Source organism: Sapajus apella, unplaced genomic scaffold (assembly GCF_009761245.1).
Source record: "Sapajus apella isolate SASKATOON/1434 unplaced genomic scaffold, GSC_monkey_1.0 scaffold126, whole genome shotgun sequence".
Classification (NCBI taxonomy): Eukaryota; Metazoa; Chordata; class Mammalia; order Primates; family Cebidae; genus Sapajus; species Sapajus apella.
This window is the reverse complement of record NW_022437066.1, coordinates 1,037,398-1,060,873: the sequence shown is the minus strand read 5'-3', so window position 1 is coordinate 1,060,873 and position 23,476 is coordinate 1,037,398. Positions and strand designations below refer to the sequence as shown.

Sequence of the window (23,476 nt, the reverse complement as noted above, 5' to 3'; positions counted from 1 at the left end):
GCTTGTGGGATCTGCCCACCTTGGCCTCCAAAAGTGCTAGGATTACTACAGGCAGGAGTCACTGTAGTGACTCCTTGTGCACCGCCCAAGGGTTTTTGTTTTTTGTGACACGAGTCTTGCTCTGTCGCCCAGGCTGGAGTTCAGTGGTGTGATCTTGGTTCACTGCAACCTCCACCTTCTGGGTTCAAGGAATTCTCCTGCCTCAGCCTCCTGAGTAGCTAGGACAACAGGCATGTGCCACCACGCCCAGCTATTTTTTTTTGTATTTTTTGTAGAGACGGGGTCTAAGTTGGTCAGGCTGGTCTTGGACTCCTGACCTCAAGTGATCTGCCTGCCTCAGCCTCCCAAAGTGCTGGGATTACAGGAGCCACGGCGCCTGGCCCCAAGATAAATCTTTTAAAGAGAAAGAGAAGTTACCATAAGCTGTTTGAAACCAAAGGTTAGCCAGGCACTGTGGGGAGGCCGAGGCAGGTGGATCGCGAGGTCAGGAGATACAGACCATTCTGGCCAACACGGTGAAACCCGGTCTTAACTAAAAATACAAAAATATTAGCCGAGTGTGTGGTGTGCACCTGTAATCCCAGCTATTCGGGAGGCTGAGATAGGAGAACCGCATGAACCCAGGAGGCAGAGGTTGCAATGAGCCGAAATCGCTCCATTACACTCCAGCCTGGGCAACAGAGCAAGACTCCATCTCAAAAAAAAAAAAAAAGAAACCAAAGGTTATAAAAACCAAAGGTAGGCCGGGCGCGGTGGCTCAAGCCTGTAATCCCAGCACTTTGGGAGGCTGAGGCGGGTGGATCACGAGGTCAAGAGATCGAGACCATCCTGGTCAACGCGGTGAAACCCCGTCTCTACTAAAACTACAAAAAATTAGCTGGGCATGGTGGCGCGTGCCTGTAATCCCAGCTACTCAGGAGGCTGAGGCAGGAGAATTGCCTGAACCCAGGAGGCGGAGGTTGCGGTGAGCCGAGATCGCGCCATTGCACTCCAGCCTGGGTAACAAGAGCGAAACTCCGTCCAAAAAAAAAAAAAAAAAAACCCAAAGGTTAGCAGGGTTTGCCGCAGGCCCCGGCGTTAGCTGACTGGCAAGACAGCCGTTGTTAATGTATTTGTGAGGGCTTCTTCATGACCTCCAGACTCTATAGAATGTGACATAAGTGACTCCATTTGGGTAAAGGCAAGTGTCACAGGGGGCAGAGACCAAGAGAGACCGCAAGATGACCCCTAGAAGGGCAGGGGAACAGGGACGAGCCACGTACTGAGCTGCCAGGGTGGGGGGCGGGCCCTCCAGACACCCAGAAATGCCGCAGCCAGGACCGTGGGATGCGCAGACTCGCCCAAGGGGCAGCGGGCAGCTTGGCCAGGAGAGAACGAAGAGGGGCCGAGGCTGAGGTTCCAGGAAGGGAGGGCCTCGGGCGGCCAGGGACGTCGCTTGTCATTTGGGGGAGGACAACGCGCGCAGAAAGCGCAGTCATCTCAAGCTGACCTCCAGGGCTAGCGGGTTCGAGGGCCGGCGTGTCTGAAAGCCCCGGCCCGTCTACGGCGCGGGGACTGTGGGTCTGGCCCGCCGCTCGGCCCCTGCCCAGGCGCATCGCTCGAGCCCCGGCGGAGCGGCCAGCTTGGCTCGGGGTAGCGGCCGCCCCAGCCCGGGTGCCGCCCAGCTCCGCCCCGCCCTGCGGGGTCCGCGACCTCGGGAGGGTCCGGTCCTTCCCTCGGCCCCTGGGGCTGCGCCCCGGTGAGGCCATGGGCTCCTTGCCGGTGACCACGCGACGAGGATGGCCCCCAGCCCAGGACGGCGCCCAAGGGCGGCCCAGCTCCATCCCCGCGCCGCGGGCCCGGGACCAAGGCGTCGGGCGCCGGGGACTGCTGCCAACATGGCGGCGCCGCCCGGCCGCCTCCGCGGCTCCCGGGTGTCTGCGTGCTCCCGCGAGTGCGCGGGCAAAGCCGGGGCCGCCCGACTACAGGAGGCGAGAGGAGCCCAGCGCCAGCACCGCGGAGCGACCCACGCGGGATCCGCGGCAGCGACCACGCCCCGGGAGGATCCCAGGACCGCCCTGTTGCCACCGCCGCGCCCCGGGCGTATCTGGGCATGCGCGGCCGGGCGCAAACGCGGTGAACCCGAGGGCTGGGCGGAGCCGCCGCTGTTCTCTGACGCAGCGCCGCACAACGCAGCCTCGCACGCTGGAACGCAGCGGCGACCGGCGCAGGCGCAGTGGCTTTAGGGAGACGCAGCGCATGCGCAGTCGCGTAGCCGTGCGATGGGCGGGCTGTTGACGGCGGTGCAATGGCTGCCTGCGAGGGCCGAAGGAGAGGAGCTCTCGGTTCTTCCCAGAGTCGGACCTCCTGACGCCGCCAGTGGGCGGGGTCCCCCGGGCCGTCGCCACCACCGTTGTCATGTACCCGCCGCCGCCGCCGCCGCCTCATCGGGACTTCATCTCGGTGACGCTGAGCTTTGGCGAGACCTACGACAACAGCAAGAGTTGGCGGCGGCGCTCGTGCTGGAGGGTGAGGGCCGCGCCGGGCTGACCCGGGACCGGGGCCGCTGCGCCCGCCGCCCTCCCTGCCTGCAGCTTCGAGCGGGGCCTGGGCGGGAGGACACGACTCCCCCGGCGCCGGCCTGTCCACCCCTTCCCTACAAAAAAGGGCAAATGTGCGTTCCGGGTCGGGGCAGTCGTGGTCGGCTCGCCTGCAGCGGTCTCAGTGGCCCGAATTCTGCGGGGCGGTGGTGGGAGGAGGTCTCGGAGCCCCAGCAGGTTGTCTGGGCCTCGTTCGCTTTTCTGCAAGGTCCTGGCCTAGGCCCTGGTTCCTCCTGGAGTGGAAACCAACACTTCCTTACAGTGTATGCTCCCCTCGGTACAGTGAGAAATGAGCCCCTCGTGGTTGGCTCCTAGTGTGTTGGTGGTGGGCTCAGGCTCAAGGGCATCGATAACTTACCACATCCGGATACGTGCATGGCCTGGACGGGGCTTGGGCTCCATCTGGGGGAATCGCGGGAATCTTTCTTCACTGCTGATGAAATGTGACAGAAATGTTTCTATTTTTCTTATTTTTATCACACCCGAACCAGTGTACTAATGACATCTAGAGTGTTGTCTCAGCAATGTTCATACTCCCTGGTGGGAGGCAGCTTCTCCCCATTCAAAAGAAGTAGAGCTGGCTGGTTGCGGTGGCTCATGCCACGTTCCAGCCGCTGCGCTCCAGCCTAGGTCTGACAGACTGAGACCCTGTCTCCAAAAGAAAAAGAAATAGAGCTGAACACTGGATCTTTACGAATTCCTTATTGTCCTCACAGTTTGTGACAGTTGAGACTTTCCATGTGATACGTTCAGTAAGAAATGTCATTCTCTGTACCTCCCTTAGAAATGGAAGCAACTGTCAAGATTGCAACGGAATGTGATTCTCTTCCTCCTTGTCTTTTTGATTTTCTGTGGACTCCTCTTCTACATCAACTTGGCTGACCATTGGAAAGGTATCAGAAACACATATATTTGAAAATGGTATCTGTGTTGAGGGTTGATCGGGCAGAAGCAATCTTGCATTCTACCTTAAACAGCTCCAAGAGGCATATGTGGCAACGAATTGGCAAGAAATCAAGATAAAGAGAAAGGTAGAGCTGTATTTAACCACCTGGCTAGAACACAGATCTTAATTTGATGCTGTCTGACTGCTTTCTAGGTATCTGGTGTAAGTACTGTTATGTCCGGCCTCTCTCATAGAGTAATTCAGCTCATGGACTTGAACACAGCCTAAATAACCACACTAATTTTGTAGCACACATTAGCGTGTGTTTGGAAAGGAACAGGCAGAGTTCTCATGAGGACGTAGAGAATCTTTTCTGCCTTTGCCTAAGATGCTTCTCTTAGGAGCAAAGCTAAAGGGCTCCTGCAGGTTGCTCATGTGCCCCAGTGCCACATGCTGAACTTCACTGAATGTAAGACCCCAGGCTCCTTGCCCACTTGGCCAGGGTGGCCCTGAGCCCAGGACGGTACCCAAGGGTGGCCCAGCCCCATCCCTGCACCGTAGTCCCAGAACTGAGACGCCAGGTGCCCATCTGTCACATGCTGAACTTCCCTGGTTGGAAAATGGGAAAGCAAAAATGTGGGGTTCTGTATCATGGATGAGGACACACACTGTCAAGTGTTTTGAAAAGATTTCATTCCCTTGGGCCATTGTTGAATTCATTCTGGTGACTGTCAGGCCTCATAATGTTGGTTTGTAATGGATAATGCCTGCCAAGTGTTTTTATGAAGCAATTTAAATCTCTTGTAGGCCTTGTGGTATATTTGAAATAAAATAGCTTCTCTCATTCAGCTCTGGCTGTCAGGCTAGAGGAAGAGCAGAAGATGAGGCCAGAAATCACAGGGTTGAAACCAGCAAATCCACCTGTCTTACCAGCTCCTCAGAAGGCAGACACCAACCCTGAAGACTTCCCAGAGATTTCATCGCAGGTACTTTGAGCACATGGTATGGAGTTATAACGGGGGTCCCATCCAGAGGCATTTCAAACCATTGAAGATCGAAAAGAATTATTTTCCTTTACCATGTGTTCCATGTGTTGGCCTGTCTCTCGTCTGGACTGGTTGAATACTACTTGGGTAAGGAGAGGCACAGTCTTTGCTTCATTCTTGAACACCAGCCAAGGCCAGTTACCATTTTAGTTCTGACCGTGCAGTGTTGAATAAGATGGACTTGTTTTCTCTTGAGTGGCCACAGCTGGTAGGAGAGGCTGGTGAGAAACCAGCCGCAGACGGGCAGAGGCAGGTGGCACACGGTGTACGTCCTGTGTGGAAAAGAGCAGGGCGCTGGGGAAGAGCAGTGGCTGGATCTGAGGGCCCAGGGGAGCCCGTGGCACTGAGGGCAAGATCTGAGGGCTGAGAAGCTGCTGGCACCGGGCAGGGTGGGGAGAGGCCGACTTGAGCCTGAGTGAAACTGCCTGAGGCAAGGGGGACCTTGGCATACTGCGGAAGGTGAAATTCCCAGGGCTGGGAGCGGAGCGGGGGCTGGCTCAGTCCAGCCGTGGTCCTGCAGGTCCTGGAGGCAGCCCTGGAGTTTTCAGCTGATGTACACAGGAAGATTTTGGCGTGGCCTGCGTGTCTGAGAGAGATGTTTACCCTGAAACTGCTCTGGCTACAGGTGGAGACGCAGTGGAGGGCAGGAGGCCGGAAGAGCTGCCTGGCCGTGGGAAAAGCTGAGTGCGGGGAGGAGTCCAAAGGAATGGGCTGGAAGAGGGAGGGCAGGTCCCCGGTGGAGGGGCCACCATGGAGCTCCGTTTTGGATCTGCCCAGCGTGAGATGCCTGGGAGGTACCATGGAGACCGTGGTGGGCAGGGTGTGCCAGGATCAGAGTCTGCCAGAGGAGACAGGGTTTAGGATTCCCTAGGTATGGATGGTTTGTGTCGTCCGCAAAGGTTGGAGGAAGGGGCCAGCCTGGCTGAAAAGATTGGGATCAGGGAGGAGGGCAGGGGCAGTGGAGACTGGGAATGGGTCAGGAGGCTGCCAGAGAAGCAGGAAAATGTCCTGTCAGTGAAGGTTTGGATCAGGAAGAACAGCCACATCCCCGACGCCCCTGGGAACACCAGTGCTGACTCTGATGTGGCTGCTCGGAACCCTCTGAAGGCCCTTAGGGTGTTAGGTACTATTGTTGGTGCAGCTGTGACTGTGTCTAGGAGATGTGGGAGTGCGCTGGGAGCTTCCCCTGTGGCGGAAGTCCTCAGCACCAGGTGAAGGTTTCACTTCCCTGCAGGGGTGTCACAGGGACAGACAGGAAGCGCTTTCTAACAGCAGCCTTGGGAGTCGTCACCTGCTGAGGAACAGCTCCTGGGCTGGGAGGTGGAGGCAGGCTCCTGCCCACTGGCCAAGGATCCCAGCAAGAGGGGCATTGGCCCCCATGAGCTTGGCCGCTCTCAGACTGCCATGGGGGTGTTTAGGTTTCTTTCTTTTTCTTTCTTTCTTTTTTTTTTTTGATACAGTCTTGCTCTGTCGCCCAGGCTGGAGTGCAGTAGAGCAATCTTGGCTCACTGCAACCTCAACCTCCCAGTTCAAGCCATTCTCCTGCCTCAGCCTTCCGAGTAGCTGGGACTATAGGCACGTGCCACTATGCCCGGCTAATTTTTTGTATTTTTAGTAGAGATGGGGTTTCACTGTGTTAGGTTGGTCTTGATCTCCTGACTTCGTGATCTGCCTGCCTCGGCCTCTCGGTGCTGGGATTATAGGCATGAGCCACTGCACCCAGCTGATTTCTTTTTTTTTCTTTTTCCTAGAGACAGTCTCACTCTGTCACCCAGGCCGAAGTGCAGTGTTGTGATCTTGGCTTTCTGCAACCTCCGCCTCCCGGGTTCAAGGAATTCTCCTGCCTCAGCCTCCTGAGTAGCTGAGATTATAGGCGCACGCCACCACGCCCGTGTAATTTTTATATTTTTAGTAGAGATGGGGTTTCACCATGTTGGCCAGGCTGGTCTTGAACTCCTGACCTCATGATCCACCTGCCTCAGCCTCCCAAAGTGCTGGGATTACAGGCGTGAGCCACTGCGCCCGGCCAGATTTACATTATAATAGAGATGAGGTCTTGCTGTGTTGCCCAGACTAGTCTCCAATTCCTGAGCTGAAGTGATCCTCCTGTCTCAGTCTCCCAAAGTGCTGGGATCACAGGCATGAGACACTACACCTGGCTAACTTCAAATGTTATGGGGGCTGAGGGGAGAAAATGGGAACATCCAGAATTATTCATGGGAAGAAAACACGACCGCACGTGACGCCTGTACCCACTGCAACTCTTGAAACATTTGGTGTATGTCCTTCAGTTTATTTGGGTCAGGCATGGTGGTTCACACTTGGAATCCCAGCACTTTCAGAGGCCAAGGGAGGCTGAGTGCTTGAGCCCAGCCTGGGCAACATGGTGAGACCCCATCTGTACCAAAAAAAAAAAAAAAAAAAAAAAGATTAGCCAGGCATGGTGGCACATGCCAGTAGTCCCAGCTCCCTGGGAGGCTGACGTGGGAGGATCGCCTGAGCTTGGGAGGTTGAGGCTGCAGTGAGCTATGATCCAGCCTGGGTGACAGGGAGACCCTGTCTCAAGAAAAAAAATAATAATTTTATTTGGATACACACATGTATGCGTAATTGAGGGCGAGGGTCTGGATTGGTATTTGGATACACATGTATATATGTAATTGAGGGTTAGGGGCTGGGTTGGTATTTGGATACACATGTATATATGTAATTGAGGGTTAGGGGCTGGGTTGGTTCCTGTTTTTTTCATGCACATTATGAGATATTCCCTTTCACGCAGATTTTTATAGCTCTTTTCCATTGCATGGATAAACCATCGTTTGTTAAATCATTTATCTGTTGATTCTTTCTTCATTTGTTACATCCATTGTCCATAAACCATTATGAGTTAAAGGTTGTGTAAATTTTGATGTCTAATGACGGGTATCATGACATGCTGTTCCCAAACTTGCTTCCCCTGCTACGGGCCCTGGGAGTGGTACCACTGCAGCCCTGGGTGTTCTCGTGGTGGAAATGTCTCCCACACGGCAGTCAAAAGCGGGTGCCTGCTTTTTGTGGACGTTTGTGTCCCCCCTAGAAGCAAGGACGCTGCAGGAGGGGAGAGGGGATGAAGGGCTGCATGTGCTCCATCCTGTAAGGCGTCCGTGTTCTTCGATGATTCTTAGGAATTTAATGTTTTCCTTTATTATTTGTAAGACTGTTGTGAGTTAGAACATTTCATCCTTTACTGAGTATGCTTCTTATGACTTATCAGGCTTAGAAATTAGTTTTAGGCAACTTTGCTGTATAGCAGCAATAATCAATTAGAAATATGAAGAGATCTCAGCAGGGCGTGGTAGCTCACACCTGTAAACTCAGCACTCTGGGAGGCTGAGGCAGACAGATCACTTGAGGTTTGAGGTCAGGAGTTTGAGACCAACCTGGCCAACATGGTGAAACCCCATCTCTGCTAAAAATATAAAAATTAGCCAGGCGTGGTTGTGTGCAGCTGCAATCCCAGCTATTCAGGAGGCTGAGGCACTAGAATCACTTGAACCTGGGAGGCAGAGGTTGCAGTGAGCTGAGCTTGTGCCTGGGCGATAGAGTGAGACTCAATCTCAAAAAAAGAAAGAAAAGAGAAAACAGAGCTCCATTATAATAACAAGAAAAGAATGCCACCCATTTAACAAATGTTTTCAGAGCAAAGTACAGCTGACTACACGTACCAAGAACCAAGCTAAAGGAACAGCTGATCGCCACAAGAGAGGACTCTAAAAGCTCTGCTTGCACATTTTCGCCCTGCTTTTGAAGGGGAAATCATGGACTTAGAAGTTGTATTTAAACATAAAAATGAACTTGGTAATTCTTCTGGGTTTAAAAACCAAGGAAAAAAGAATGCCACCAAATTCATAGGCATAATCCGTATGAATAAAACTATAAAACTCAAAAAATACTTGAAAAGACCTAAATATTAGACAGTGTATTCTTCTGCTATAAAGGTATAAATTCGGCCGGGTGTGGTGGTTTACACCTGTAATCCCAGCACTTTGCGAGGCTGAGACTGGTGGATCACTTGAGGCCAGGAGTTCAAGATCAGCTTAGCCAGCATAGCAAAACCCCTTCTGTACTAAAAATACAAAAAAAAAAATTAGCCAGGTGGTGGCTCACTCTTGTAATCCCAGCTACCCGGGAGGCTGAGGCAGAAGAATCGCTTAAGCCCAGGAGGTGGCGATTGCAGTGAGCTGAGATCACACCCCTGCATTCCAGCCTGGGTGACAGAGCAAGACTCTGTCTCAAAAAAAAAAAATTTAAGTTCTCCCTAAATTAATCTGTAAATCCATTGACTCCCTATCAAAATTCCAACCTCTGTTTTTAAAGATGATTCTAAAATTCATAGAGAAAAGAAAAATTTGGGAGTAAAACTCAGGTGAACTTTCCTACAAGATCATAAAACTGTGATCATTGAACTCGTAGTGGTGGTTTTATTTTATTTTTTTAAGACAGAGTCTCTATTGCCCAGGCTGGAGTTCAGTGGCCTGATCTCTGCTCACCACAACCTCCACATCCCAGGTTGAAGTGATTCCCTGCCTCAGCTTCCCAAGTAACTGGGATTATAGGCATGTGCCACCACACTTGGCTAATTTTTTTAAATTTTTTGTAGGATGGGGTCTCGCTTTGTTGCCCAGGCTGGTCTGGAACTCGTGGGCTCAAGTGATCCTCCTGCCTTGGCCTCCCAAAGTGCTAGGATTGCAGGTGTTAGCCACCGTACCTCACCCTCATAATGGTGATTTAAGACTGGATGGACTGGGTGTGGTGGCTCATGCCTGTAATCCTAGCACTTTGGGAGGCCAAGGTGGGTGGATCACCTGAGGTCAGGAGGTCAGCAGTTCGAGACCAGCTTGTCCAACATGGTTAAACCCCGTCTCTACTGAAAATCCGAAAAATTAGCTGGACATAGTGGCAGGCATCTGTAATCCCAGCAACTTGGGAGGCTGAGGCAGAGAGAATTGCTTGAACCCGGGAGGCGGAGATTGCAGTGAGCTGAGATCGTGCCACTACACTCCAGCCTGGGCAACAGAGCAAGACTCTGTCTCAAAAAAAAAAAAAAAGATGATCTTAGTGATGTAATTCTAATAGTTCCTTCTGACCTTCCACTGTGGACTCAATAGCAGGGAGATGAAGAGGACAGTGATTGAGCCACCTGGGCAGGAAGAGGGTAGGTGAACACACAGTGGACCTGGTTACTCACACCTGTCATCTCCGCACCCGAGAGGCTGAGGTGGGCAGATTGCTTGAACCCAGGAGTTCGAGACCAGCCTGAGCAACATAGTGAGAGACCCTGTCTCTATTTAAAAAAAAAAAAAACAGGCTGGGGCCAGGCGAAGTGGCTCACGCCTGTAATCCCAGCACTTTGGGAGGCCAAGACGGGTAGATTGCTTGAGACCAGGAGTTCAAAACCAGTCTGGCCAACATGGTGAGACCCTGTCTCTACTAAAAATACAGAAAATCAGCCGGGTGTGGTGGTGGGCCTCTGTAATCCCAGTTACTCAGGAGGCTGAGACAAGGAGAATCGCTTAAACTTGGGAGGTAGAGGTTGCAGTGAGCTGAGATCATGCCGTTGCACTCTGGCCTGGGTGACAGAGCGAGACTCTGTCTGGGATTACAGGCATATACCACCATGCCTGGCTAATTTTTTTGTATTTTTTAGTAGAGATGGGGTTTCGCCACGTTGGCCAGGTTGGTTTTGAACCCCTGACCTCAGGTGATCCATTTGCCTCAGCCTCCCAAACATTACAGGCGTGAGCCACCGCACCCAGCCATAAGTCAGTGTTCTTTCCTTTAAAAAAAAAAAAAAAAAAAAAGGTAGAACAGTCTATCCATCAGTAAAATACAAAATTATGGTTTGGGCTGGGTGCGGCGGCTCCAACCTGTCATCCCAGCACTTTGGGAAGCCAAGGGAGGAGGAATTCATGAGGCCAGGAGTTTGAGACCAGCCTGGGCAACATAGGCAGACCCTGTCTCTGTAATAATAATTATTATTATTATAATTAAGGTTTGGTAATACCATGGAAAACTGCGGCCATAGGAGGGAATGAATTTGCCTCTAGCCACGCACAGGAGTGTCTAAGCCTCAGTCTGTGACTGTGTGCAGCAGGGCCCTACTTTCCTGTGGTCCTGTTTACGTGGGGAAGGGAGGAGAGGGGTGGGGCTCTGTGCCTGCATGTGGGGAGACACGGGATGGGGAGGTGGGGGCGGGTAGAAGACCCGCGACACACGGTGGGGCCCCTGACAAGGGGAACGCGGCTCCCTGTGTGGTCGGAATTTGTGCTTCGTAGCAAGGGTGTGGGCGCCTTCCGCACGTTGCGGGTGACTCTGTGTGGGCACCTCCATATGTGGGTGGCTTCGTCATGTAGCGGGTGACTCTGGGCGCCTTCGACATGTAGCGGGTGACTCTGGGTGCCTTCGTCGCGTTGCGGGTGACTCTGGGCGCCCTCGTCACGTTGGGGGTGACTCTGGGCGCCCTCGTCACGTTGCGGGTGACTCTGGGCGCCCTCGTCACGTTGCGGGTGACTCTGGGCGCCCTCGTCACGTTGCGGGTGACTCTGTGGGCGCCCTCGTCACGTTGCGGGTGACTCTGTGGGCGCCCTCGTCACGTTGCGGGTGACTCTGGGCGCCCTCGGCACGTTGCGGGTGACTGTGGGAGGCCTGGGGACCCAGAGCTGTTGCTGGTGTTTGCTCCAGCTCATTCTCGTTAACGCTTTAGGACTTGTGAGAGTTTTGAAATATTTGCGCCATGGGAGGGGCTTAAGTGCTTTGCCTGGGGCAGTTGAGCCAGTTGGCAGTGCCCCCAGGCTCCTAAGATCTGTCTCCTGAAGCTGCCTATCGTATTTTAAACCAGAGTATTGAGTCTGAGGACAGAAGCTCAGTCGGGAGGTGTGGGCTACACCTGAGAGCGTCCCTTACAGGGAAAGAAGGGCAGCTTGCAGGTGCCCAGTGACTTCCTGTGTGACCCATTTCTATCCAGAAGTCACCAAGGCTCATCCAGCGGGGACCACCTCACCTGCAGATTAGACCCCCCAGCCAAGATCTGAAGGATGGGACGCAGGAGGAGGCCAAGAAAAGGGAAGAAGCCCCTGTGGGCACCCGCCCGGACGGAGACCCGCAGAGGACGGTCATCAGGTACGCAGCGCAGGGCTTTCTGTTTCGGAAAACAAGACAGCGAAAAACAGCGTTGTGTCTGCGGTGGACTCTCCTTAGAAACTAACAGTGGATGCTCTGTCATCTGTCTTCATTAACCTTGGATTAGAGTCGAATTTTTAAAACTGGAGGTCAGAGCTGAAGTAGGTCCCTGCTTCTGTCCTCATGGTATGCAGTCATGTTTCAGAACGAGACCATTTCATGTGCGTGTGAAGGGTGCATGGGTGAGTGGCGGGGGGTCTTGGGTCAGAGGACGGGAAGCTGGGCTCAGAGTTGGACAGGCTGCCTGGGCCGTCCCTTCCCGAGCCCCATCTGTTTGGGCAGTGAGCAGAGGGAGAGGGAGTTGCCTGTGCCAGGCTCCTAGGGTACTGCCTCCGCCCACGTGGTCAGGGTCCAGGTTGTGGTCCCGGTGAGGCCTCGGCACTGGAGGTGTCTCAGCCTCGTTGCTGGCTCCGTGTTACGCTCGTAGAAACAGAGTTGCTGTAGTTAAGGTGGAAGGAAGGGCTCCCCCATCCTCCCTCCGTGGCAGAGCGTGGGTCAGACCTGAGCTGTGCCCTATGGACAGAGGCAGGGCCAGTGAGGGCTGCTGGGAAGGAGTGGCCTGAGACGGGGTCCTCAGCTGTGAGGGGTGGGCCCTGAAGAAACGGGCCCAGAGGCCCTGAGCTCAGGCCCGTGGTGAGAGCCGTGGACGTGTGCACGTGAGGGGTCCTCACCGCCACGAGGAGAAATTTGCAGGCGGCTGCACTCTAGTTAGCATTCGCATGAATGCAAGGAGGCGTTACGTTCAGAGCAAAAGAGCCTCGGACCTCAGCTTGTAAAGGTACCACGTTTCTACTCCAGCATGTAAATCGTCAGTGGCTGTAAGAGGCCTTTCACTGAGCTGGGGCAGATTCTCCGCAGGCCCCTAAGAGAACGTGCGCTTGGGCCCAGCCACAGCTAGGAGGTTGTGCAGCAAGCCCTCCACGCGGGCTCACAGCCGCGCTCTAGATGGGGAGTCTGGGGTGCCATGTGTCCCATGTAGGGACAGCAGAGTCTGTGTGGCCATCCTGGGGTCACCTCACTGTCACTAGTGCCCTGTTTGGATGACAGATTCTCTGGTCCTCCACTGTAGAGGCCCCCCACCTCCGACTTCTGCAGTGGTATTTCTTACGATTCCCCAGGCCGGGCCCGACCCTGGAGCAGCGCTGTGGTCTTGGCGCTCAGGCACGGGAGCTCAGGGCCAAGTTGTGTTTCACTGCAGGGAGATGGGACCGTGGTGGGTGCAGGGCCCTGCCTCAGCCGTGTCAAGTGTGGGGGTGGGAAATGTGGCAGGTTTCACGGCAGCTGACGCCCTTCCTTCTCCCCCGAAGCTGGAGGGGAGCAGTGATCGAGCCTGAGCAGGGCACTGAGCTCCCTTCAAGAAAAGCAGAAATGCCCACGAAGCCTTCCCTGCCACTGGCCAGGACACAAGGCCCGCCAGGTGAGGCCATGCCTGCGCCGCTTCCTCCCTGGGTGCTCAGGGGCTGGGGGCTGTAGCTGACGGGTGTGGGCCTTGTCTTGGTCATGGTGCCCCCTGGCCCTGACATGCACCTTACCCTTTGGCATCACCTGCTGTCTGAGTCCTCACGTGTTCTGCAGCCTTGGTGACACCACGTGGCTCTTGGCTTGCTGTCCCTGAGCATGTGGCTGCAGAGGAGTGTGTGTGTGGGCGGTTTGCATCTGGGCCAGGCCGCCCCACGGGATCTGTGGAGCCCGCTGCCCGCACTGTGTACTGTCTCAGGCCTGGCCAGTCCCACGCCACTCTGGAGGCCGCTTCATTCTGAGCACCATTTGCTGGGGCTTCCCATGTGCTGACCTTTGGCCAAGCTCCTTGTGTGCGGCCACTTTCAGCCCCATGACACCCTGGGACACAGTAAGCGGCCCATCCTCCCCTTCCAGAGACAGAAAGCCAGGTGACGTCAGCCACCGCCAGGGTCGTTTGCTTGTCTGTGGGGACCCATGGCAGATCGCTGAGCCCAGAGGCCTGCTCTCATCATGTCCCAGGTGCCTCTGAGGTGGGGAGGGAGCCCAGAGCTGGGACTCCCAGCCCCAGGCCTGTGAGAGACGTGTAGCAGTCTCTGCGGTATTCATGAGTGCCGTCAGCACGAGGCGGCGGCCTCGGAGCCTTCTCAGATGGCGCCGTTACCGACGTCAGTCCACACACCAGTTTGTATGTTGGCCGGACGTGGTGGGTCATGCTTGTGATCCTAGCACTCTGGGAGGCTGAGGTGGGAGGATCACTTGAGTCTGGGAGTTCAAGACCAGCCTGGGCAACATACTGAGTCCTCATCTCTATAAAAAAAACAAACAAACAGTTTCTTATGAGACGGAGTCTCGCTCTGTCACCTCACTGCAACCTCTGCCTTCCCGGTTCAAGCAATTCCTGCCTCAGCCTCCCCAGTAGCCGGCATTACAGGCGTGCGACACCACACCTGGCTGAGTTTTGTATTTTTAGTAGAAACGGGGTTTCACCATGTTGGCCAGGCTGGTCGTGAGCTCCTGACCTCAGGTGATCCTCCTGCCTCAGCCTCCCAAAGTGCTGGTATTATAGGCATGGATTATTGCACTGAGCCAAAAAATACATTTAAAAAAAAAAAGGAAGAAGGCAACTCCAGTGCGTCTGTGCAGGGTGATTTCCTGTGAGGCACCTGAAGCCCATGTGGCAGAGTGAGTGTGACTGAGGGTGTTGTGGGGTGAGCACGGGTGACCGAGGGTGCGGCAGAGTTAGTGCGGGTGACCAAGGGTGCAGCGCAGTCAGTGCGGGTGACCGAGGGTATCCGGTCAAGATCTGCGCCATCAGCGGTGGTCACTCTGAGTTGGCACCACACTCACCCACCGCTCCACAGGCAGGCCGTGCTCACTGTGTCATCCCAGCGCCTTCGGGGCAGCCACCCTTGTCCCCTTTGGCCAGAGGTCACTGCAGCCCAAGGAGGGCATCATGCCTGGGCCCCGGTTGGAGGTTCGTGGGCCCCAGGCAGGTGGTTGGGTGCCAGGTGCCGTCATGTGCAGCCTCCAGAGGCCTCAGGCCCTTGGCAGGTTGTGTTCTCCCTGGGGGCTGCTGCTGCCTTTGTGGCCCAAGCCTTGCTGTGCCCACCGCTGCCCTTCCCATCATCCCACACCCGCCGGGGTCACAGCAGCGCTCTGCCTGAGGGTTTCCGTCTGTGCCAACGCCAGGACCACGTCTGCCATGGCCCATGTTCTCTCTCCCCTGCTAGCGAATCCAAACTATCGCCAGAAGGGGGTGATTGACGTCTTCCTTCACGCGTGGAAAGGGTACCGCAAGTTCGCCTGGGGCCACGACGAGCTGAAGCCCGTGTCCAGATCCTTCAGCGAGTGGTTTGGCCTCGGTCTCACTCTCATCGACGCCCTGGACACCATGTGGATCTTGGGTCTGAGGAAAGGTACCTGGCCGCTTCTGGGGAGGGGCTGAGCCCTGCGCGTGGGCCTCGCGTGCTGAAGCAGACTGTGTGGGCTGCACGTGGGACTGAAAGCTGCTGTCTGCATCTGACCGTGGGTTTTCCCTTCTGGGCGCAGGAGAATGATAACGCCCCAGAACGGGGGGTGTTCTTGAGGCAGTCTCACGGTGTGGCCCAGGCGGGAGTGCAGTGACACCATTTCAATTCCCTGCAGCCTCTGCCTCCCAAAGCAGTCCTGACCCCTCATCCTCCTCAGTAGTTGGGCCCACAGGCACGCGCCACCACATCCAGTTAACTTTTGTATTTTTAGTAGAGATGGGGTTTTGCTGTGTTGCGCAAGCTGGTCTCGAACTCCTGGGCTCAAGTGATCCTCTGGCCTTGGCCTCCCAAAGTGCTGGGATTACAGGTGTGAGCCCCCAGGCCCACCAGGCGCATTTTAAAGACAGACAGATCGTAAGAAGATGCTGGAGCCGTCTTGGTCTCTGCATCACCCTTTACCGTTTCACGTCACAGAATTTGAAGAAGCCAGGAAGTGGGTGTCGAAGAAGCTGCACTTCCAGAAGGACGTGGACGTGAACCTGTTTGAGAGCACGATCCGCATCCTGGGGGGGCTCCTGAGCGCCTACCACCTGTCCGGGGACAGCCTCTTCCTGAGGAAGGCGGTAAGTGTCCCGGGGTGTCTGCAGGGAGATGGTGGGCTCCACTCAAGAAGCTACCACTTGAACGGGCTGCGGGGACATGACCGTTCCCATTTCCCACGCACTGGGATCTGTTGCTGAGCCCGTATTCGTGAACTGCTGGCTACTGCGCCTTGTAGAGAAATTCCCTCGGTGCAGAGTGGTGCCCGTCTCCTTTGCTGCTGTGTTGGCCGCAGAGAGCCTTCTGCATCGCCACTGAGCCAAGAAAGGGGGCGAGTGTTGTGGCATGTAGGCGAGGCCTCTGGTGACCTGACACGGTGGTTCTCTGCTCTGCTGGAACACAGGAGGATTTTGGAAATCGGCTAATGCCTGCCTTCAGAACACCCTCCAAGATCCCTTACTCGGATGTGAACATCGGCACCGGCGTTGCCCACCCGCCGCGGTGGACCTCCGACAGCACGGTGGCCGAGGTGACCAGCATTCAGCTGGAGTTCCGGGAGCTCTCGCGCCTCACAGGGGCTAAGAAGTTTCGGGTAAGGGGTGGGCCCTCCGGCCGGACGGTTCCCCTCTAGCCACCCTTTGACCCTTTGCTTATCACAGCAAGTGTGCTCTGTGTGTGTGTGTGTGTGTGTGTGTGTGTGTGTGTGTGTGTGAGAGAGAGAGAGAGAGAGAGAGAGAGAGAGAGAGAGAGAGAGAACATAAAACGCGTGGCCGTAACCATTTCCAGGAGTGCAGGTCAGTGGCGTCACATGAGTGTGTATTGATGAGGTGCAGCCATCAGCCCCATCCACCTCCAGAGCCCTTTCCATCTGAAAATGGAAGCTGCCCCTATCACACAGTGACCCCTCATGTCCTTCCCCTGTCCCTGGAAAACACCACCATTCAGCTTTCTCCCTGGACCTCACTGGTTCCTCATGTGAGTGGTGTCATACACAGATTTTGTTTTTTGGAGATGGAGTGTCGCTGTGTCTCCTGGGCTGGAGTGCAGTGGCACGATCTTAGCTCACTGCAGCCTCTGCGCCTCAGTTTCCCGAGTAGCTGGGATTACAGGCACCACCACGCATGGCTAATTTTTATATTTTTGGTAGAGATGGAGTTTCACCATGTTGACCAGGTGGGTCTTGAACTCCAGCCTCATGATTCACCCGCCTCGGCCTCCCAAAGTGCTGGGGTGACAGGCGTGAGCCGCTGTGCCTCGCGGATTCGTCCTTTCATTCCGGCTTCTTTCATGCAGCGTACTGTCTTTAAGCTTCACGTGCGAAGGACGGTTCAGAAATTCCTTTTAAAGGCTGAGCGTCTCCTGCATGGCTAGGCCTCCCTCCGCCCCTGGACGCCAGGGCTGTGCCGTTCTGACTGCTGTGGGCGCCGCTGTGGTAAGCGTGGGTGCACACCCCTGCCTGAGGCTCTGCTTTGGCTCTTTTGAGTAGCAGAGGTGGAAACGCTGGATCACGGGATCACGTGGTAGTTCAGTGTTTAATTTTTGAGGCCCCACTATACTGTTTCCACAGTGGCAAAACCACGTCACGTTCCCGCCAGCGGTGCGTGGGGCTCAGCCGTCCACGCCCTCGCCACCCCTGTTCTGTGGCAGCGGCGTCCCCATGGCCTCCCATGGCGGTTTTGATGTGCATTTCCCAAATGGCGAACAGTGCTGGGGATCGTGTGCTGTGCCTGTTGGCCATTCGTGCATCTTGGAGAAACGGCCATTAGGTCGTTTGCCTGTATTGTTTTTTTTTTGAGGCGGTTTAGCTCTGTCACCCATGCTGGAGTGAAGTGGCGCGATCTTGGCTCACTGCAGCCTCCACCCCACCAGGTTCAAGCGAGTCTTCTGCCTCAGCCTCCAGAGTAGCTGGGATGATAGGTGCCCATCACCACACCCAACTAATTTTTGTATTTTTAGTGGAGTTGTGGTTTCACCATGTTGGCCAGGCTGGTCTGGAACTCCTGCGCTCAGGTGATCCACCTGCCTTGGCCTCCTAAAGTGCTGGGATTATAGGTATGAAGCTTCTTCCTTCCTTACTTATTTTTTTGTTAACTCAACATAATTCATAGGTTCGCTGCTGGTGTGTTTGTTTGAGTTTGTTTTGGGTTGGAGTCTCACCCTGTCGCCCAAGCTGGAGTATAATGGCGCAGTCTCAGCTCATTGCCACCTCTCTCTGCCTCCTGGGTTCAAGCAACTGTCCTGCCTCAGCCTCCTGAGTAGCTGGGATCACAGGCAGTGCGCCACCATGCCCAGCTGATTTTTGTATTTTTAGTAAAGACAGGGTTTCACCGTGTTGGCCAGGCTGGTCTGGAACTTCTGACCTCAGGTGATCCCTTCTCCTTGGCCTCCCAAAGTGCTGGGGTGACAGGGTTACAGGCGTGAGCCACTGTGCCTGGCCCACTGCCTGTGGGGAGTTTGCCGTGTTGAATTGTAGGAGTTCTTTATTTATTCTGTATAGTCACTCCATATCAGAAGTGGGATTTGCAAATACTTTCTTCCATCTGTTGGCTTTTTTACTTTGCTTTTGTTTTGTGTTTTTGAGAGACAGAGTCTCACTCTGTTGCCCAGGCTAGAGTGCAGTGGCCTCCTGAGTAGCCAGAACTACAGGAGCACGATGCCATACCAGGCTAATTAAAAATTTTAACAAGAAACTCTGTCTCTCTTGTAGAGACAACGTTTTGCCATGTTGCCCGGGCTGATCTCAGACTCCTGGGTTCAAGCAATCTGATCACCCCACTCCCGAAGTGGTGGGTTACAGTGTGAGCCGCTGTGTCTGGCCTCTTTTTACTTTGTTAATAAGTATTTCCATAGATTGCAGGTTGTCATTTTCATGAATCACAGCTGGTGTGTTTTTTATTGTTGCTCATGTCTTTAGCCTCACATTGGAGACCCTGTTCTTAATCATGACCTGGACACATCCCTCTTTAGAGCAGCTGTGACCACCTGTGAGCAGTGCAGCCCATACCATCCACTGAGGCTCCCATGCAGACATTTAGAAGGCCTTTCCACTGCAGCTCAGAATGGCCCCGGGCGCCCACGGGCACGCCCATGTCACCAGCGCCACACCAGGATAAACAGCCAGGCCTTGCACTTGGCATGGGTTTGGGTGTCTGTGTTGGGCAGAGACGGGGAGAGCCCTTGCTGGGTGTGCCCCAACCTCCCGGTGCCCTGTGCCCCTCTGTGGGCCTGGACGCCTGGTGCTGCCAGCTGGGCCTGAGTCCCAAGGAGCTGAGGGTGGCTGTGGCTTTGAGGATCAGTGGGGTGACCAGGAGGGCGTGGGGCCGGTTGTTTCGTGTCCTCGGGAGCAACACTGGGCTCAGAAGGCAGGCACACTTGCTGTCCCTCAAGCCGTGCCTGGCTAGGCCTGGCGGGCTGTCATGAGGACAGTGCTGTCCCTTTGATGCAGGGATGGTTGTGGCTGCCAGGTGCTGTCCCTTCGAGGCAGGGATGAGAGCTGTCCTGAAGACGGGCCAGCCCTGTAGTGAGCGCCTGTCAGGGGCGGTGAGGTCCAGGTGCGTTGCACTGGTGGCCTGTGGCTGTGTGGTGTGGCTGCCAGGACAGCTGTGGGCCGGGCACAGAGCTCTGTCTGCTGGGGGTCAGTTGGTGCCGGGGTGAGGGCGGGCAGAGCTCACAGAGCCCCTCTGCAGCTCAGCTCACCCCGCAGCTCTGCCCCAGACAGCAAACCCACCACTCTCCTTTCTGTCACAGGAGGCCGTGGAGAAGGTGACACAGCACATCCACTCGCTGTCTGGGAAGAAGGACGGGCTGGTGCCCATGTTCATCAACACCCACAGCGGCCTCTTCACCCACCTGGGCGTGTTCACGCTGGGTGCCAGGGCCGACAGCTACTACGAGTACCTGCTGAAGCAGTGGATCCAAGGCGGGAAGCGGGAGACACAGTAAGGCCCCCAGCCCGCCCCCCTGCCCCGCCCCACAGGCCCCACCATGCCGTGTGCCAGGCCCAGCCCAGGTATTTCTGTGGGGGGCATATTCATTCATTTCTCACCATGACCTCTGAAAGGGGCCACTCTCACTAAGGACCATGGGCTGTGTGGGGTGGCACCTTCTGTCTGGCAAGGCCAGGCCTGCTGAGCTTGCATGGGCCCAGGATGTGCCTGTCCCTGGTGCCCCGCAGGAGCCCGTGCACCCATGCTGGTATAGTGAAGTGACTGCTGGTGTCCACAGGTTGCTGGAAGACTACATGGAAGCCATCGAGGGAATCAGAACGCACCTGCTGCGGCGCTCGGAGCCCAGTAAGCTCACCTTTGTGGGGGAGCTTGCCCACGGCCGCTTCAGTGCCAAGATGGTGAGTGTGTCCGTGGGGCCTCTGACCACCCCTTTTACCTTGGCTTCCAAGGTGCCTGAGTTGTGGTGTCAGAACAAGGAAATTCTGGCAACAGCGCCTGTGCGGAGGCCCTAGGTAGACTCTGCCTGCCCAGCCAGGCCTGTCCCAGCAGCAGGGCAGTGAGGCCTTGTGTGGCATGCGGGCAGGCAGGGCTCCCCTGGGCAGCTCCCTCCCCCAGCCCTCCCTGTGCTGGCAGCATGCAGCAGGTCCTCAGGCAGTGAGGGTGTGGGGCCGTGTTGGAGGGGCCTGGCCCAGGCGGCAGCTCTGCCATTCATGGCAGGTGCCCTTGTGTGGCCACCACTCCCAGGGTGCCAGGGGCTGAGGCAGCACTGGGCCCAGCATTGGCTGTCCGTGCAGCTGCAGGCTGAGGGCGGGGCTTGGGGTCTGGGGCTGAAGAGACCGTCTAATTCCAGGACCACCTGGTGTGCTTCCTGCCCGGGACGCTGGCTCTGGGTGTCCACCACGGCCTGCCCGCCAGCCACATGGAGCTGGCCCAGCAGCTCATGGAGACTTGTTACCAGATGAACCGGCAGATGGAGACGGGGCTCAGCCCGGAGATCGTGCACTTCAACCTTTACCCCCAGCCAGGCCATCGGGACGTGGAGGTCAAGGTGGGCCTGGGCCTGGGCCTGGGCCGCGGTCCCTTGGGAGGGTGCCATTGGGGCTGGCCTCGCCCTGAGCTCTGCCCTGCCCACAGCCGGCAGATAGGCACAACCTGCTGCGGCCAGAGACGGTGGAGAGCCTGTTCTACCTGTACCGCGTCACGGGGGACCGCAAGTACCAGGACTGGGGCTGGGAGATCCTGCAGAGCTTCAGCCGCTTCACGCGGGTGAGCGCCCGTCCGCCCTGTGTCCCGCCCCGGGCCACGCACAGCTGGGCTGTGGGGCTCGGGCTGGCCCTGCCCCCACAGTGGTTGTGGCCCAGGTCGGGGAGGAGTGGGCTTGCTGCAGCCTTGGGGTGGCTGCGTCACAGCCTGGGGGCCCTGGCACCCTCCTTTCTGAGCTTCATGGTGTGGCACCCACAGTCCTCAAAGGGGCCGGGTACCCCTCATTTTCATCTCAGGGCATAGCCTATCTGGGGAGGGCCCCTGCTGTGGGCCCAGTATCCCCCCAATTTAAGAGGCAGGTGCACCCATGACTGGGGCGCCATCCCCACTGTGGACCAGGTCCCCCTTCAGGTCACATCCTCCCCAGGCCATTGCCCTCTACAGCGGAGCCCCATGAAGCCTGAACGTCAGCTCCTGGCTCTGCTGTCCCATGGCCAGAGGCCCTGCTGCCTCAGCTCCCGCCATCTGCCCCGGCCCTCGGCCCTGCGCCCTGTGAGGACCCCTCAGACCACGTTCCGGGGGAGGCAGTTTCTCTCCTGGTCACTTGATGGTTGTTAGCATTTCCAGGTGGTTTCTCGTGGAACCACAGTTCGCCTGGGGGCGGCCATCATCCCAAGCCTGCGCTGGGGGCCTTGTGCACCATGGGGTGGGGGCGCCCAGCAGTGAGGCTGAGTGGGGGTGCAGGGTGCGCCAGTCTATTGAGAAGGCCGCATGCACCGTGGGGTGGGGGGCGCCCTGTCTCCTGACGACGCCCTGGCTGTGCACAGGTCCCCTCGGGCGGCTATTCTTCCATCAACAACGTCCAGGATCCTCAGAAGCCTGAGCCCAGGGACAAGATGGAGAGCTTCTTCCTGGGGGAGACGCTCAAATACCTGTTCCTGCTCTTCTCCGATGACCCGGATCTGCTCAGCCTGGACGCCTACGTGTTCAACACCGAGGCCCATCCTCTGCCCATCTGGACCACCGCCTAGTGGGGACAGCTGCTGTGGGGAGTCTTCGGGGGGGCAGAGGCGCCTTGTTGGGTCTGTGGCATGTTCCAGGGGCCCATGTGGCCCCGGCAACCGCTGAGTGACCCGGGTTCCCACCTGGCTCTAGACCCCTCCTGGCCTCTGCTTTCATCAGGACTTGGTGAGGCCAAGTGAGAGCTGTCAGCCTGCGTGTGATACAGGGTGGGCTGGGCCGGCGGAGCCTCCGCCTGCTTCCCCCAGAAAATGTAATCATGACTCATGATTGTTGAAACCTGAGCCCCTCTCTGTGGGCTGACCACAGGGGGCTTTGAGGTGGCCCCAGGGCCTGTGGTGACCAAATGGACCGCCCGGGGTGCAGCCCTGCCCAAGCTCATGAAGCCTCAGGCATCCCCACCCAAGGGTCCGGAGGGGCTGCCCTGACCCCACAGGCCCGAAGCTCCAGGGCTGGCTCTGGTGTTTACAAGCTGGACTCAGGGACCCTCCTGGCTGCCCCGCGGGGGCTTGGAGGGCTGGACAGCACGTCCATCTGGCTCACGGGCCACTCCAGTGGAATGAGTCTTTTCGGTGGAGATAAAAGTCGATTTGCTCTAACTGATGTCACTGTCTGTAGGGGTCTCCGTGACTAGAAAGTCCGGGTGATGTTGGGGAGGAGCAGTTCTTTGGGTCACATCTCAGAATTCAGTTTGCTGAGACTGGACTCCAGCTGTCCCCGCCGCTGGGCAGGGAGCAGCCATGGGGTCCTCGGTGTCACTGGCCCTGTGGGGCAGACACTTTGCAGAAGGCGTCCTCACTCCTGCGTCTCATGGGGGCCACCTCCCTGCGGGGCTGGCACTGGGGTACATGGCTAAGGGATGCTTGGGCCCAGGTCGGGCACCTCCCAGCAGCCTGGCAGGGCTGTGGCCCCAAGCCTTGGGCCGTGGCAGCAGTCATCCTCCTCGTCACTCCACTGCCAGCTGCCGCCATCCCTGTCCCAGTGCTGACCCTGGGCCTTGACTGGGTCCCCCCAACCCTGAACCAGGTGACCTCAGGGCTGCACCGCTCATGTGAAGAATCCGTCGCCTTCACTTCCGGAAGACTTCCTTTCCCTGGGAAGCCAGAGCTGGTGGCAGCACAGGGCAGGGCCACCTGGACACAACCTGGGACTGACACCCGTTCTGCCGACAGAGGTCTGGGCCGAGTGTGGGCCTCCTCTCCCACCTCACACTGGACCTGACCCTGCACTCCTTCCTCTGTGTTTGGAAAGGGAACGGTGGCTGTGATGTGACCCTGATGCCCACCCCAAGTCACACTGGGCCCAATGCTGCCCTCCTGGGCCTGGTGCCCCATGACCGGCTGAAGGCAGGACTGGGGCAGTGGGTGGGGCCTGAACAGCTGGAAAAGGCATGCCTTCTCCATCTCACCCAGACCACTGGGACCACATGGGGGCAGCCAGCTGTGTGTCCCTTGGGGGCCGAAAGCAGTGGCCTCCCCTGGAGCAGTTGCTGTGTCAGAGGATGTCGGGGAAGGCCATCACCTCGGAAGTGTGGCTGCAGCCTCCGTCTGCACAGCTCGGCAGAGCGGGGATTCCTGGGGCAGGGGGCCCTACGGGGCAGACCCAA

The 23,476-nt window shown here is 56.8% G+C and overlaps 2 protein-coding genes and 1 non-coding gene across 3 annotated transcripts; all 3 read left to right on the top strand.

The window, feature by feature from the left end:
- Positions 1–702: 702 nt before the first annotated feature.
- LOC116539151 (translation initiation factor IF-2-like) lies at positions 703–2,359 on the top strand. Its single transcript, XM_032261852.1, has 2 exons — positions 703–738; positions 1,049–2,359. The coding sequence occupies exon 2, from the start codon at positions 1,747–1,749 to the stop codon at positions 2,275–2,277; it is 531 nt and encodes a 176-aa protein (XP_032117743.1). The 5' UTR covers positions 703–738; positions 1,049–1,746; the 3' UTR covers positions 2,278–2,359.
- On the top strand, positions 2,273–22,473 carry MAN1B1 (mannosidase alpha class 1B member 1). Its single transcript, XM_032261788.1, is given in 14 exon segments — positions 2,273–2,335; positions 2,338–2,508; positions 3,364–3,472; positions 4,315–4,451; positions 11,515–11,669; positions 13,037–13,146; positions 14,921–15,106; positions 15,635–15,783; positions 16,104–16,292; positions 19,448–19,638; positions 19,925–20,045; positions 20,498–20,695; positions 20,782–20,913; positions 21,678–22,473. Coding segments are annotated over 14 exon segments (2,100 nt in total). The 5' UTR covers positions 2,273–2,287; the 3' UTR covers positions 21,882–22,473.
- LOC116539245 lies at positions 9,604–9,689 on the top strand. The gene has a single exon (XR_004263962.1). It is a non-coding gene; the product is annotated as a small nucleolar RNA SNORD62 (small nucleolar RNA).
- Positions 22,474–23,476: the final 1,003 nt, after the last annotated feature.

Coding starts and splice junctions, on each gene's coding strand:
- LOC116539151 (XM_032261852.1), top strand. CDS start 1,747: ATGGGCTCCTTGCCGGTGACCACGCGACGAGGATGGCCCCCAGCCCAG.